General features: G+C 41.3%; 1 protein-coding gene across 1 annotated transcript in view; it reads right to left on the reverse strand.

Moving 5' to 3' along the window:
- Nucleotides 1–6,807, reverse strand: part of LOC126130283 (UPF0602 protein C4orf47 homolog) — a 134,838-nt gene extending 128,031 nt beyond the window's left edge. Inside the window, exon 1 of the mRNA XM_049915164.1 lies at nt 6,675–6,807. Within this exon, the coding sequence (XP_049771121.1) occupies nt 6,675–6,807 (133 nt within the window). The remainder of the gene's footprint in view (nt 1–6,674) is intronic.
- Between the last annotated feature and the right edge of the window lie 10,777 nt (nt 6,808–17,584).

The raw sequence follows: 17,584 nt of genomic DNA on the forward strand, positions 1-17,584 counted from the left end.
AACTTCCCCTCAACATATGCTGTTCCATTGATCAGATCAAAGTCTTTATCATATGTGTGGCTGCCACTTGGTGACATCCTCTCCACTGACACCCCACCCCTGTTTCTCTGACTGTACCACCAATGTCCAGTGTGGACAAACCCAATGCTCACCACGGCAGGTGTAGCTATACCAAGTGTTCAGCACTCCTACCACACATACTGCAGCTTCAAGTAATGGTCCAGTCATGTCTCATGGAACTGCCAGCTATGGCTCTGGTCACATGCATTTGTGCAGCATCACTTTCAGAAGTAGCCCAGTCGTGTCTCACGAAAGTGACAGCAACGGCACGACCAATCATACACTTTGGTACCCACCACTTCAGCAATTAACAACCCCTTCCTTCTCTTCCTTCACAGTGCTTCACACTGGTGAGGAGGGAGGGGGTAGTGTGGGGTGTGGAGGGGGGGGGGGTGCAGTTGATTCTGTTGGAACACTGCTTCATGAGATATCATTGCTGGCAGTCAACTGAGCTCTGGTGCAACAGACTCTTTGACCAGTAGTCAATCTGGTGCCTTGATTGTATTCATACTCTTATGTTTGTATGCTTCTATCAGTGAGAAAATGTTGTTCTGCACTTCACAAGGACCATGTGACTTTTGGTCATAACCAGTCCCCATGCCCTGTGTATCTACATCATTATCAGACTGTTTTATGATTGAGCCTGTAATCACATAATTGAGCCCACTGGAACAGTGGTTAAGGCACTGGACTTGCATTCAAGAGCAGCATGCTTCCTCTGTCTGTCTGTCCATCTAGGTTTAGGTTTTCACTGTGCCTGACTCAATTAAGGCAAATGCTGGTATGGTTCTTTTGGAAAGGACATGGCCAATTTCTTTCACATCCTTGTCCTGTTTAAATTTATGTTTGGTCTCTAGCGACCTCCTCATGAAAAGGACATTACCTTTTAATCTTCCATTAATTGTGTAACTATAAGGGGCATTCAAAAAGAAATGAGCCAGAGGCATAATTACAGAAACCAGTACCTGTATGTTATAAGTATTGACCCTGGCTGTTGAGAAACTAGTCCCACTGTGACACAAGGTGTTGAATGGCTGTCTCATAAAATTCCCGGGACTGCAATGTTAACCAGTTCCACACATACAGCTGGACATCATCATCTGAAGTGAATTGTTTGCCCCTCAGAGCCTTTTTAGGGGGACCAAAACTGGCGTAATCACAGGGAGAGAGGCCCGGACTCCGGACTGTATGAAGGGTGGCCCAGAACTTCCCATTTGAATTTCTGCAGGAGTGCTGTGACTGTGTTGGGTGTACAGGGCTTTGCATTGTCGTGGAGCAGAGTGACCCTACAAGTGAGATTGCCTGGTCGTTTTGATTTGATCACTTGGCAAAGGGTGGTCAAGGTTTGCGAGTAACACTGGGCATTCACTGTTGTCCCGTACTGCAGGAAGTGAATCAGAAGGGAGCTATCTTGTTCAAAGAAGAACATCAGCACAACCTTCCCTGCACTCGTGTGGATGGCCTTGGCTTTTTTTGGTGGTGGTGGCCCTGGATGCTTCCACTGGAGACTGTCGTTTTGATTCTGGTTCAAAGTGATGACATAGCACTACAGATGAGCAAGACAGTGGGCCATTTGACATGTTTCCTGGTGTGGTTTAAGAACATGGGGCACCCATTGGACACATACTTTGCACATGTGCAGTCATTCCTTCATGATTGTGTAAACACTTCTGGCGCTCAATCCAACCACGGTGGCTATGACTTTCACTGTCACTCAGCGGTCCTGGGTAATGAGTGCATCCACCAGCTGGACGATGTCATCGGTAATGCACTGTGTTGTTACAGACCGTGCATCTTTGGCTAATGACTCCCGTCCTTCGCTGAAGTGTTTTTGCCATGCCTTGACCCTCGCAAGGGGCATGCAGTGTTCGCCATACACTTGTGACATTCATCGATGAGTGTCCGTTCCTCCTACTCCTTCCACTGTCAGAAAATGAACAATACTTCTTTGCTCTTCTGTTGATGCCTCCATCTCACTGTTTGCAAAGCGACTGGCAGCATTGGATGATCGACACATGCTGCTGCTAGCTCTGTATAGTCACATAATGTGCACGCATGCCCTCTAGCAACGGACTGTGAACATCCATGGTCTGGTCAAAACCACACCTTGTTACACACGCCACAATATTATCCTCCTGTCACCGGTTTGTGCATTGCAGACTCTGGCTTGTTTCTTTTTGAATGCCCCTTATACATTTAATATTAATAGGGTAGGATTTCCTCCACACAAAAATTTCGTTTTTATACCAAATAAGGAAAATGATATTTTCAACAGACCAGACTGACATGCCATAAATTAGCATTCAAACTTAAGTGCTAATTGTGTATTCAACATGCCAGTGTCATAATACTTATGACCTAAAATCTGATTCTGTACAGGGAAACAATGGGGATTTTCTTGAGGGCATGCAATTCTGCTCTATAGCTTAATGTTGATAGCATCCTCTTGAGTAAAATATTCCTATGGTAAAGGGAGTATAGTTCCCTGTTTGGATCTCCAAGTGGGGGCTAATGAGGAGGATTTCATTATCAGGAAAAATAAAGCTGACATTCTACAGGTCAGAATGGGAAATGTTAGATCCGTGAATCAGTTAGCTAGGCTAGATGATTTAAAGAGGGATATGGACAGGTTGAAGTAGGCACTGGTGAAGTGCAGTGGGGGGTGAACACCACTTACAGTCAGGTGATTACAAGGTTATAAATACAAAATCAAATATGAGTAATGCAGGAGTAGGTCTAATAATGAATAAGAAAATAGGAATATAGGTAAGCTTCTATGAACAACATAGTGACTGCTTTATCATATCCAAGAAAGAAAGGAAGCCAACAACCACCACAGTACAGGGTGGTCTCAAAGAACCATTCTCCCCTATGATAACGAACATGAACCTCCAAATTTCAATAAATAACATTTTTTCATAAGACCATTACTTGCCTAAAGGATTAGTTGTACATGGTCATTCATATGGCACAAGGTAATTCACTGTCAGGTTCTGTGTGACATTATTCAGAGAACTGTTTGTGTAATTTGGGTGAAAGTTTGTTGCAAAGCATCTTTCAGTATATATGTGGTGTCATAATGGTTTTATGAACTGATACCCTTTATGAACTCCCATAGTAAATATTGCATGTGGTGTGGGGGCAAGTTACCATGAAGCCCAGTCCTCAACACATGTTATGTTTGCTACAGGGGATAATACAGGTTATTACTTCATAAAACTGTTACAGTAAAACTGATGGCCTGAGAGATGCTGTACAACAAGCCTGAGCTACACCACCAGTGCCCCATAACATGTCCCATAAAACCTGGTAGTGTGTTATCCTTTGCCATGTGAATCATAGTGCACAACTCACCCTTTGGACAAGTAATGGTTCACATCTCATTAAAACTCCTTTAAAGAACTATTTTTTACATTATTTATTTAAATTTAGAGGTTTCTGTTGATTATTATAGAGAGCAGTGAGACTTTGTTGTCACCTTTTAGTTGATGTGTCAACTAGCTATGCAACTGATGAAGAGATTGAAAGAATATGTGATGAGACTAAAGAAACTATTCAGTGAGTAAGGAGAGTGAAAATTTAATTGAGATGGACAATTTTAATTCAATCACAAGAAAGGGAAGAGAAGGGAAAACGGCAAGAGGACATAGGCTGAAGGAAAGCATAATTTAATCATTTCTAACATTTATTTAAAAATCTTGAAAGATGGCAGTGTATTGGAAGAGACCTGCAGACACTGGAAGGTTCTGGATTGATTATATAAAAGTAAGACAGAGATTTCATAACTAAAAATTAAACTGTACAACATTTCCAGGGGCACAAAAGGGTCATGGAATGTAATTAAATTAGGAAATTAGAGTAGGAAATGAGACATTAAAAGTAGTAGATTATTTTTGCTATTTTGGCAGCAAAGTAACTAATAATGAGTAAAGTAGACTGCCAATAGTATGAAAAGCATTCTTGAAAAAGAGAAAGTTATTAACATCTAACATAAATTTAAATATCAAGAAATCTTTTCTAAAGGTTTTTCTCTGGAATGTAGCCTTGTACAGAAGTAGGACATAGATGACAACAGTTCAGAAAAGAAGAAAATAAAAGCCTTTCAAATGTGGTACTACAGGAGAGTTCTGGAGATCAGATGTGTAGATCACATAACTAATGAGGAGGAACTGAACGATTTAGGGAAAAAAGAAATTTTTGACACAATTTGATTAAAGGGAGATAACAGTTTACAGGACACGTGCTTAAGACACCAAAGACTAGTCAGTTTGGTACCGAGAAAGGTATGTGTGTGTGGGAGGGGTGAAATTGTAGTGGGAGTTCTAGACATGAGCACAGTAAGCAGGTTCAAATGATGTAGGTTGCAGTAGTTATTTAGAGATGAAGAGGCTTGGTCAGCATAGACTAATGTGGACATCTGCATCAAACTAGGCATTGGACTGATGATCAAAACAACAACAAAAGAATATATTTATGTGAAGAAATCCCTAACTCTGCACCTTCATACCTCTTTTTGATGTCTCCCTAATTTTTTTCTCCTCTAAGAGTATATGTCAAACTGACATCCTATTGAATTATCAGGATTCTTTTGTTCTTAGCTGCAGTAAAACTTTACATTCTGAGACTGAAGTTATCTCAGAACACTGGTTTTATGAATGACTGTTTTCTGATTCAAACTCTAAAAATTTATTGTTAATCACCTCATGTGTGAGGAGCCATATCTTGTGGATTTATGCTAACACTTTAGGGTCTCCTATGGCTTTCAGTATCTGGATTTAATGGTCATTTTCCTAAGCTAAAAAAAGAAATGTATGCACTCCATACACAATCTTGTCACCTAGGTAGCAGCCTCTGATTTGCAGTGTACATCTCTGAACTATTTAAGGGGACTATATAATTCTCAGCCCTATGGCACAAGTCCAGTAAATCACAGCCTATCATATCAGAGGGCCTTAGAAGTTACTATTTCCAACCTTCTGTTCTCATCAAAACCAAAGGGGCAGGTCTTCATCGAAATTCTGTGAGCATAACTGATATTCTCAATTCTCTCTACTCGTTATTGGAATAATCCAAATACAACTCCTGATGCCAGAAGACAGGCACTATTTATCCCAATGTGAGCCTCAGTCTGTAGCTGGTTGCACCTTGTTCCTCCAGGGCTGATAGTATGACTTCTTCAACATGTTGAATGAGGCCTCAAGGCACGCATCTAGTGCACAAGGTGATGCTGCCCACCCTTGTTGCTGTTTCCCTAAGGGATAACATTATTCACTGAATATTTTAACTGCCGATGAGTAATAGGCACTTACCTTATGTGTTCAATTCCCCCTGACACAGTACTTAGCATACTTCCCGATGGGTCAAATGTGCCTCATTCACTCAGTTTCAGTTTAAGTTTCACTGGAATACAACCCAACAAACTTGTTGTTTTGGTGATGAATGTAGTGCCCTGAGTTCTCTCTGGTCCCTCTCTCCTCTGTACATGGCCCCTATACTTTTGAACATATCCAATTAGTAATTTGTTGTTGGTATCAGTTGTAAGTAAATGATATCACACATCCATGTTTAGATTGAGATTTTTTTCTGAAGAAACTGTTCATAAAAGTTATGGATCATGATAACACACTAAACTGAGATACAAAAGTGTGTTGATGTGGAAGATATCTTAGTTAAGTGGACATATTATGCTGATGGGAAGCAAAATTTGGTGATACTTGGGGTGGAGGAGATATCAGTATGTCCTTAGTGCTCAAGAGTCTCAGAGTTATTTTTTGTGTACTGGAGTACAGGAGAGACTGTTCTCTGATTTATATTTATGAAATAATATTTTAAACAATGTAAAATCTGGAGTAGACTCAAAATACGAATTAAAGTAAGATAGCTGTTCACCACACAGAGAAGGTATTGGAGCAGCAGACAGCCGCATTTAAAATTAGACTGTTAGAAAATATCACCTTTCAGAGAAAATCCTTCATCAGATGAGAAACAAACACAGATTCACAACTCACACGCACATGACCACTAACATACTACATCAATACCAATGCTCCATGCCAGACAATACTGATAAGGGTTGCAGAGAGGCAACTTTGACTCTTCTGTGGTTTCCTAAATCATATCTTAAATACCAACTTTATATACTAATTCACTATCTGTAACAGAGATAAGTGTAATCTTGAGACTACTGGAAAAGATGAAATTCTTCGTCAAGCCAATTTCATGGGTGGACTCTGAGCCATACAGCACTTGTATCCAGCAGACAGACAAGTCCAGATTGCTCAAGACATCCTCCTCCATCTAAAAAGACAACAACAAATTGAATCACAGTTTCCAAAATGTCTGGAGTATATTGTCCTTTTGCAGAAGTTCTAATAAAGGAACTTTTTAAAAATGGCATTTGTATTCATCATCCATTTTCACTATGAAAAAATCTTTGCAAAGTTGTTCATTCTATTTTAAAACAATCTTTTTATTACTGAAAAATTAAATGATATTTTATTATTATATTCTGACTTTTCTTTGCATTTTAAATTTATTTATTCATTGGTGGTAGTTGATATTACTCTAACACACTATAACAAAAAGCTAGATCTACTTTTGCCTTTTTTCCTTACTGACATAAGGCCGAGTATAGCCCATTCCATGAAGATAACTCATTTCTGCAAATAAACCAATACGTTCCAGATCGGTCCTTCCATAGTGAAAGCCAATGTCTGCAGTTTTTTGTTTCTGCTTTTGTTTCGGCATCTTGTTTTCTTATGTGATGGTGGAAAATTAAGTAAAATGACCTGTAAAAAATTAGACAGTTATTTCTTATCACAAAAGTACATTCTCACATAAAAACACTCTTCCATTCAGTTTAAAATAAAGTTACAATAAGTGACATTTAACGTATCCAAACAAAATAGCACATTATATATTGTTACAGAAGTAAGAAATCCGGGAAAGTAAGTTATGGATCACACTTCTAATAACTGTATGTGCCCTCACCAGAAACTATTCCAAGTTCAGGAAAATATACAAAATCATATTTTACATAGAACACTGATAAAATTAATTGCTCTCTCTGCAATACACTGAGTGATTAAAAAGTAATCTGCAAATTCATAAAACTATATTTTCCTCATGTCTGAGCACAAAATCATAATTTACCACCATCCTCATGAATTGTTGTTGTAGTCTGCAGTCCCAAGACTGATTTGATGTGGCTCTCCATGTTAGTGTATTTTGTGCAAGCCTCTTTATCTCAGAATAACTATGGTAATCTACACCCATTTTAATCTGCATACTGTATTCAAGCACTGGTTTTCCTACGCACTTTTCACCCCCTGTACTTCCTTCCATTACCAAACTGACAATTCCTTGACACCTTAAGATGAGTCCTATGAACTGCTCCTTTCCTTTAATCAGGTTGTGGCTTAACTTTCTTTCTTCCTCAATTCAATCAATTTGTTATTCAATATATGCACCTAATCTTCAGCTTTCTTGTATAGTGCCACATTTCAAAAGCTTTTATGTGCTTTTGTCTGAATAGCCAGTCATCCACATTTGACTTGAATATGAGGCTACACTACAAAAAATACCTTCATGGTACATTTCCTAACACTTTAATTTACATTTGATGTTAACAAATTCCTATTTTTTAGAGGTGCTTGTCTTGCCATTCCTTACTTCATATGTCATCAGTTTTTGCTCCCCAAATAACAAAACTCATCAGCTACTCTTTGATTTATCTTGACTATATTCCATTAGCTTTGTTTTACTTCTATTGATGTTCATCCTACAATCTCTTTTTAAGACACTGTCCATTTCTTTCAGCTGCTCTCCCTAGTCCTTAACAGTTTTTGACAGAATTACAATGTTATCAACAAACCTCAAGGTTTTTTTTATTTTTTCTCTCTGAATTATAATTTCCTTTCCAAATTTCTCCTTTTTCCTGTACTGCTTGTTCAGTGTACAGAGTCAATAACATCATTGATAGACTACAACCCCATCTCATTCTTTTCACAACAACTGCTTTCTTTTCACATAATTTGACTCTAACAACTGCAGTTTGGTTTCTGTACAAGTTCTAAATAACCTTTTGCTTTCTGTATTTTATCTTCTTACCTTCAAAATTTCAGAGTGTAATCCAGTCCACATTGTAGAATCTTTCTCTAACCATGAAAATGCTATAAACGTTGGTTCGCCTTTCTTCACCCTATCTTCTAATATAAGTTGTAAGATAAATATTGCTTTACATGTTCTACATTTCTCAAGAAGCCAATATGGTCTTCCACAAGATTGACTTCTAGCAGTTTTTCCTTTCTTATGTAAATAATCCATGTCAATATTTTGCAACAATGACTTATTAAACATATGGTTTGGTAGTTTTCACAACTGTAACTAAACACTGTTTTTAGCACTAAAATCATTACATTCTTATTGAAGTCTGAGGGTACTTCACTTGTTTCATAATCTTTCACACCAGGTGGAATAACTTTGTCATGGTCTGCTCTCCCAAGGATTTCAGTAATTAAGAGGAAATGGCATCCACTCCAGGGGACTTGTCTCCACTCACTTTTTTCAGCACTCTGCCAGATTTTCTCACATTACCATATCTCCCATGTCACATTCACCTACTTCTTCTTATTATTACCATATTGCAATGCCTGTGTTTTTACAATGTACTCTGCAATGTCCTTCAGATTTCCTGCTTTATGTGGATGTTGCCTTAACCACCTCGTCCATCTGAGCATGCCTCCAGGACGACCCAAACTTCCCTATGTCACCTTGTGTCTACATTCTGCATTCACACCAGTGCTGTGATTCGCATACAGGGAGGGACTTATGAATATTGTTGTGGTCTTGTCTTGGCATGAAATTCTATATTGCAGTGCTTGTGTGTTTATGATGTACTCTGCAAAGCCCTTCAGACATACACGAATGTTTGAAGGAACAGGCAATGCTGCGATCAACAGCTACATTAAATACAAGAAATGTGTTTGCAATTCAAAATTGATCAGACTCCAGCTGCACATTGTACTGGTGACAATGAAAATTTGTGGTGGACTGGGACTCAAAGCTGGATTTTCGGCTTTATGGGACAGGTCACCTTAACCTCCTTCGCCATCCGAGCACACCTCCAGGACCAACCCAAATTTCCATATGTCACCATACGTCCATGTCTTGTGCTCACACAATTCCTGTTATTCCCACATGGTGAGAGACATGTAATTATTGTTGCTCCCTTGTCTTGGCATGAAATACCATATTGCAGTGCATGTGCTTTTATGATGTGCTCTGCAACTTGTATGGCAGAGGTGGTTAAGGCAATTGATGCATAAAGCAGAAATCTGGTTTCAGGTCCCAGTCAAGCACAAATTTTCATTTTCACCAATATAGTGTGCAGCTGGTGTCTGATCATATTCACAATTTGTGAATACATTTCTTGTATTTCATATAGCTGTTGACCGCAGCAGCATCTGTTCCTTCAGACATAAATGCATGGCTGAAGGACATTGCAGAGTACATTGTAAAAACAAAGGCACTGCAATATAGTATTTCATGCCAAGACTCAGCCATGGCAGTAATTATAAGTCTCTCCTTGTGTGAGAATCACAGAATTGTGCAAGTATAGGATATAGACTCTTAGTGTCATATGGACATATGACTCAGTTCGGGAGGTGTGCTCAGATGGCTGGGGTCATTAAGGTGACCGGAGGTGTAATGTGGAAATATAGTCTAGTTGGAGTCTGATCATATTCACAATTTTGAATACATTTCTTGTACTACTTCTTCTCTTTCTATAATATTGCCCTAAATTTTGATTCCCTTGTATACATCCTTTACACATTCCATCTACCATTTGGCTTTCCCTTCTTTGCTCAGCACTGGTTAGCCATCTGATCTCTTCATGTTCATACAGTTGCTTCTCTTTTCTCCAAAGATCTCTTTAATTTTCAAATGGGCCACATCTATCTTTCCCCTAGTTACACATACTTTACAGCCTTGCATATTTATTTTACCCATTCCTGCTTAGCCATTTTTCACACTCTGTCAATCTCATATATATATACAAAAATAGAGGGAAACATTCACGTGGGAAAATATATCTAAAAACAAAGATGATGAGACTTACCAAACAAAAGCGCTGGCAGGTCGATAGACACACAAACAAACACAAACATACACACAAAATTCAAGCTTTCGCAACAAACAGTTGCTTCGTCAGGAAAGAGGGAAGGAGAGGGAAAGACGAAAGGATGTGGGTTTTAAGGGAGAGGGTAAGGAGTAATTCCAATCCCGGGAGCGGAAAGACTTACTTTAGGGGGAAAAAAGGACAGGTATACACTCGCGCACACACACGCATATCCATCTGCACATACACAGACACAACCAGACATTTGTAAAGGCAAAGAGTTTGGGCAGAGATGTCAGTCGAGGCGGAAGTACAGAGGCAAAGATGTTGTTGAAAGACAGGTGAGGTATGAGCGGCGGCAAATTGAAATTAGAAATTAGCTGAGATTGAAGCCTGGTGGATAGCGAGAAGAGAGGATATGCTGAAGGGCAAGTTCCCATCTCCGGAGCTCTGACAGGTTGGTGTTGGTGGGAAGTATCCAGATAACCCGGACGGTGTAACAATGTGCCAAGATGTGCTGGCCGTGCACCAAGGCATGTTTAGCCACAGGGTGATCCTCATTACCAACAAACACTGTCTGCCTGTGTCCATTCATGTGAATAGACAGTTTGTTGCTGGTCATTCCCACATAGAACGCTTCACAGTGTAGGCAGGTCAGTTGGTAAATCACGTGGGTGCTTTCACACGTGGCTCTGCCTTTGATCGTGTACGCCTTCCGGGTTACAGGACTGGAGTAGGTGGTGGTGGGAGGGTGCATGGGACAGGTTTTACACCGGGGTGGTTACAAGGGTAGGAGCCAGAGAGTAGGGAAGGTGATTTGGGGATTTTATAGGGATGAACTAAGAGGTTACGAAGGTTAGAAGGATGGCGGAAAGACACTCTAGGCGGAGTGGGGAGGATTTCATGAAGGATGGATCTCATTTCAGGGCAGGATTTGAGGAAGTCATATCCCTGCTAGAGAGCCACATTCAGAGTCTGATCCAGTCCTGGAAAGTATCCTGTCACAAGTGGGGCACTTTTGGGGTTCTTCTGTTGGAGGTTCCGGGTTTGAGGAGATGAGGAAGTGGCTCTGGTTATTTGCTTCTGTACCAGGTCGGGAGGGTAGTTGCGGGATGCAAAAGCTGTTTTCAGGTTGTTGGTGTAATGGTTCAAGGATTCCGGACTGGAGCAGATTCATTTGCCACGAAGACCTAGGCTGTAGGGAACGGACCGTTTGATGTGGAATGGGTGGCAGCTGTCATAATGGAGGTACTGTTGCTTGTTGGTGGGTTTGATGTGGACGGACGTGTGAAGCTGGCCATTGGACAGGTGAAGGTCAACGTCAAGGAAAGTGGCATGGGATTTAGAGTAGGACCAGGTGAATCTGATGGAACCAAAGGAGTTGAGGTTGGAGAGGAAATTCTGGAGTTCTTCTTCACTGTGAGTCCAGATCATGAAAATGTCATCAATAAATCTGTACCAAACTTTGGGTTGGCAGGCCTGGGTAACCAAGAAGGCTTCCTCTAAGCGACCCATGAATAGGTTGGCGTACAAGGGGGCCATCCTGGTACCCATGGCTGTTCCCTTTAATTGTTGGTATGTCTGGCCTTCGAAAGTGAAGAAGTTGTGGGTCAGGATGAAGCTGGCTAAGGTAATGAGGAAAGAGGTTTTAGGTAGGGTGGCAGATGATTGGCGTGAAAGGAAGTGCTCCATCGCAGCGAGGCCCTGGACATGCGGAATATTTGTGTATAAGGAAGTGGCATCAATGGTTACAAGGATGGTTTCCGGGGGTAACAGACTGGGTAGGGATTCCAGGCGTTCGAGAAAGTGGTTGGTGTCTTTGATGAAGGATGGAAGACTGCATGTAATGGGTTGAAGGTGTTGATCTACGTAGGCAGAGATGCGTTCTGTGGGGGCTTGGTAACCAGCTACAATGGGACGGCCGGGATGATTGGGTTTGTGAATTTTAGGAAGAAGGTAGAAGGTAGGGGTGCGGGGTGTTGGTGGGGTCAGGAGGTTGATGGAGTCAGGTGAAAGGTTTTGTAGGGGGCCTAAGGTTCTGAGGATTCCTTGAAGCTCCGCCTGGACATCAGGAATGGGATTACCTTGGCAAACTTTGTAAGTAATGTTGTCTGAAAGCTGACGCAGTCCCTCAGCCACATACTCCCGACGATCAAGTACCACAGTCATGGAACCCTTGTCCGCCGGAAGAATGACGATGGATTGGTCAGCCTTCAGATCACGGATAGCCTGGGCTTCAGCAGTGGTGATGTTGGGGGTAGGATTAAGGTTTTTTAAGAAGGATTGAGAGGCAAGGCTGGAAGTCAGAAATTCCTGGAAGGTTAGGAGAGGGTGATTTTGAGGAAGAGGAGGTGGGTCCTGCTGTGACGGAGGACGGAACTGTTCCAGGCATGGTTCAATTTGGATAGTGTCTTGGGGAGTTGGATCATTAGGAGTAGGATTAGGATCATTTTTCTTCGTGGCAAAGTGGTATTTCCAGCAGAGAGTACGGGTGTAGGACAGTAAATCTTTGATGAGGGCTGTTTGGTAAAATCTGGGAGTGGGGCTGAAGGTGAGGCCTTTGGATAGGACAGAGGTTTCGGATTGGGAGAGAGGTTTGGAGGAAAGGTTAACTACTGAATTGGGGTGTTGTGGTTCCAGGTTGTGTTGATTGGAATTTTGAGGTTTTGGAGGGAGTGGAGCTGGAAGTGGGAGATTGAGTAGATGGGAGAGACTGGGTTTGTGTGCAATGAGAGGAGGTTGAGGTTTGCTGGAAAGGTTGTGAAGGGTGAGCGCCACAATCAGGACTGCATACGACCGAGGCACACAGGGCCAACACCCGGCATCATGGTGTGAGGAGCGATCTCCTACACTGGCCGTACACCACTGGTGATCGTCGAGGGGACACTGAATAGTGCACGGTACATCCAAACCATCATCGAACCCATCGTTCTACCATTCCTAGACCGGCAAGGGAACTTGCTGTTCCAACAGGACAATGCACGTCCGCATGTATCCCGTGCCACCCAACGTGCTCTAGAAGGTGTAAGTCAACTACCCTGGCCAGCAAGATCTCCGGATCTGTCCCCCATTGAGCATGTTTGGGACTGGATGAAGCGTCGTCTCACGCGGTCTGCACGTCCAGCATGAATGCTGGTCCAACTGAGGCGCCAGGTGGAAATGGCATGGCAAGCCGTTCCACAGGACTACATCCAGCATCTCTACGATCGTCTCCATGGGAGAATAGCAGCCTGCATTGCTGCGAAAGGTGGATATACACTGTACTAGTGCCGACATTGTGCATGCTCTGTTGCCTGTGTCTATGTGCCTGTGGTTCTGTCAGTGTGATCATGTGATGTATCTGACCCCAGGAATGTGTCAATAAAGTTTCCCCTTCCTGGGACAATGAATTCACGGTGTTCTTATTTCAATTTCCAGGAGTGTGTGTGTGTGTGTGTGTGTGTGTGTGTGTGTGTGTGTGTGTGTGTATATATATGTATATTCCCTTTTGCCTGCTTCATTTACTGCATTTTTATACTTCCTCCTTTCATTAATTATATTTAATGTCTTATGAGTTATCCATAAGTTTCTGCTGTGCAATTTCTTTCCACGTATCTGATTCTCTGTTACCTACTGTATTTCATCTCTCAAAGGTATCCATTCATTTCCTATTGTATTCCTTTCACCTGTTTCAGTTCAACAATGGCTAATGCTCCTTCTGAATCCCTAAACAGATCATAGCTCCTCCAATTTATCCAGGCACCATCTCCTTAATTTTGCAATTTCTCCAGTTTTAGTCTGCAGTTCATAATCAATAAACTATGCTCAGAGTCCATGCCTGCCCTTGCAAATATCTTACACTTTAAAATCTGGCTTCTAAATGTTTGTTTTACCATTACATAATTGGTCTACAATCTTATAAAGTCTTCGGGTCCCACATAAAACCTTGCTTTAATGATTCTTAAACCAAATGTTATCCTCTATGCAAAATTCTTCCATGTGGCTTCTACTTTCATTCCTTTTACCCAGTCCATGTTCTCCTACTACTTCTCCTATACTACCAAATTCCAGTCACCCATCACAATTAAATTTCTATCTCCTTCAACTATCTGAATATTGCTTTATCTCATCATTCATTCTTTCAATCTCTTCAGCATCTGAAGAGTTATTTAGCATATAAACTTGTACTATCGTGATAAGCGTAAATCAGTAAATCAACCAGACTCTTGACCAAGCAACTATTGAAAAGACTGCTGCCTCTCTTCAGAAACCATAGGTTAATTTGACCTCTCCCCAGACACCTCTCCATTGTGGTTGAACTTACAGTATGGCTATTAATATTACTGTTGTGCCCATGTGTAGTTCCATTACAGTAGGGTTCTATGAAGCAGGTATGGTATGATGTGTTTGAACACTATGGTAAAGTACAGTATCATTTTTCCCAACAAAGTTGGAAAATGACAAATGCAAAGCACTGCAAAATACTGCAATGTGAACTAAGCCAAAGATATTTAAAAAATGGTATTTAATGCCTTCTGGCCACTATATCAATACAGGGAAATGAAGGGCAGATAAAATTTCAGTAAACTTGATAAGCATATCAGAAAATAACATGTAGATCACTGAAACTGAATAGATTAATGTTGATGGATGCAAGCTAATTTCATACTACTGCAGAATCAACAAAAAAAAGATTGAAGTGTCAGGTACTTCAGGTTACAGAATGTTGTCTCTAACAGCTTTTTGATTACTGGGCCATGAGAGTGGATCAGGGAAAACACAAGATTGCAGTGGTGACAAGTTTGTAGGCAAAAAGTATTTTAAGCTCCCCAAAGCAGTTAGAAACAGTTTTAATAAGGTTACAAGCTTAAGAGGAGAATCATTGTTTTGAAGACTTTAATGTTGATTTTCTGTCAGATGGTACTAAAAAAGGGCACCTAAGGAAAGAATGCTGGAGAGAAATTTACAAAGCAGGCAGTGTTGGTTGTAAATTTAGTTATTACAGCACTTTGAGTCTTGTTTTCCCCAAAAACAAGTAAGGACAAAATTGAACAGGAGGAATGACAAGGGCTACAAAACTTATGATATTAAAGTATCTTGTAATATGGAAACAGAGCTCTAAATAATTCAGATGACAAGATTTGAAACTCCATTACCACCAAAATAGTAAAATCCTCTAGTTGTTATTTAAAATGAAATGTATAATTCTGCATATAACAGTGTTTGCATATTATTATCTCATCAGCTATTGCCATAAGGAGGTGCCCTTCCACCTTAGTGATCCCAACAGCAGTGGATACTGTGTTACCTGCAAAATACTATCATGTGCCATGCTATTGTGCATTAACAATGGACAGAAAGTTTAACATGTCTGTTGTTCTATGATATGGCTAGCTCTATGGCTATAAATCCATCCACAATGAATGCTGTACAGTGTGCCCAGGCAACAAAATATGTGGGATATGGAGCAAAAGCGTGTACAAATGCCACCTCACAAAATACAGTGATTGTCTATCAACAATGGCAACCATCAGAGCCTTTATTAACAGACTTATGGGCAAACCTACATGCCAGCCTGCTTACAGGACAATTCACATTCAGCTTTTGTAACAATGTACGTGGGGCCAATTGTGTCCTCCACATCTGCCGTGCTGCGATCACAGACGCTTGATGCAACTGCCTCATGCACACAATCTTTGTGCAATGCTGACACCATGTTCATTTTCTCAACCATACCATGATGGACTGACCCAACATTGGTTGTGCCATTCCACTTGGTTCCAGCAGTACATCAGATATCGGGGTTAACAGGACAGTGTTCCCTGCACCAAGCGAAGTACCCATCATTGTGACCTGAACGAGTGTCCTTGTGGTTCACAATGGCTGAGTGTGTTTTTCACACATTAGGCATTGTTAATGACAATTTGAAGTTTGTAATGCTAATCTGTCACCTTGCAGAACACGCAGAACTGATAAGTGACGTCATTCTTTCTCCTCTGCTGCTCAACAAATACGACGCAATGAAAACAGCCCTACTAAAATGCATTGCCGACATCCCTGAACAACAGGTGCAGAAAGTCATTTACAGTGAAAAGCTCACTGAGGAAACTCCCTCACCATTATGGTGCTGCCTATGTTTGCTCATAGTCCTTCTCTATGCCTGCCACAACCCTTTGGACATTATGGACTGTGAAACTCCCATCTCAGCTGCAGCTCACAATTAATGTGCACAAGGCATAACTGCAGGATAGGAATTTGGCCCTAGCAGACAGACTATATTCAGTTGTTCAACACAGCAAACATCAGTTGGGCGATCCCTGCCTCTTCTGCTCAGCCAGCCAGTACACACTCCAAACAATTGAAACACCACTCAATCTCATGAGATACTGCTGTCATGAGCTCCCATACAAGCACCAAGTGGCTGCATGCACACAGCACTACAGCAGTGTCCAAGTCTGCCGGATCAGCTGACCATGTGTCTCGTCATCCGTAACACTGTTGGTATCAAATGCAATAAATGCAGCAGCACACAACAGTCATCAGCCTAACAAATACCCAAACAGTAACCACAGGATGAAATAGGTACTCCATCCTGCATTACACTGACAAGTCTCCTCCCTTTATCGGCAGTGAATTTGCATGACAGATGCCTCTACATTCAAGAACTTGACACTAATCTCTACTTCCCCAGCGAGACTGAATTGGATGTGTGCTCCATGCTTCACCTACTATTAGAACCACACATTGCAAGCATAGGACTGCAGCTGCATGTGGCTAATGACATGGGCATCCACATACATGGCACTTGAAATCTCGCAGTGCATCTTTCTGATAAACCTTACTGTTCATGGACCTTCTACATCACCAACATCATCAGGCTGGTGATAGGAATAGACTTTCTCCACAAGTTGAACCTCTTTCTGATCCAGACCATGGTCATTATACCACCATGCCTCCCAAGAGCACATCCTAGGGTTCTTGCTCTGACTTTATCACAGGCCACAAATTACAGTTCACATCTGCTGATGGCTCATTTCATAGCCTTCACCAACAGCAGTCCACTACTACATGAGTGTGTTACCATATTACAAGCAATCAACACAGTTCATGATCAGCTGCATGAAACCAACACTGACTCACAATGATTATGCTCTGATAACAATAACCTGTACAAAACATCCCTTGCACTCGCACATGCATGTGTCCAAATCCAATGCCTGCCATATAACAACATGGCAATGGCACAGGCATCCATGTCCCCACAAAATGGCCACACCTCGGTGCAGCAGCCTGCCAACAATGCAGCACATGATTCAGCACACTACCAAAACAATAGAGATTAGTATAACACAATCTGACTTGCTTAGTCCTCCGCAGCAAGTGTCTTCCTATCCCTCATATGACATGCCAAGGGTTGGAGTCTAT

Source organism: Schistocerca cancellata, chromosome 1 (genome assembly GCF_023864275.1).
Source record: "Schistocerca cancellata isolate TAMUIC-IGC-003103 chromosome 1, iqSchCanc2.1, whole genome shotgun sequence".
NCBI lineage: Eukaryota > Metazoa > Arthropoda > Insecta > Orthoptera > Acrididae > Schistocerca > Schistocerca cancellata.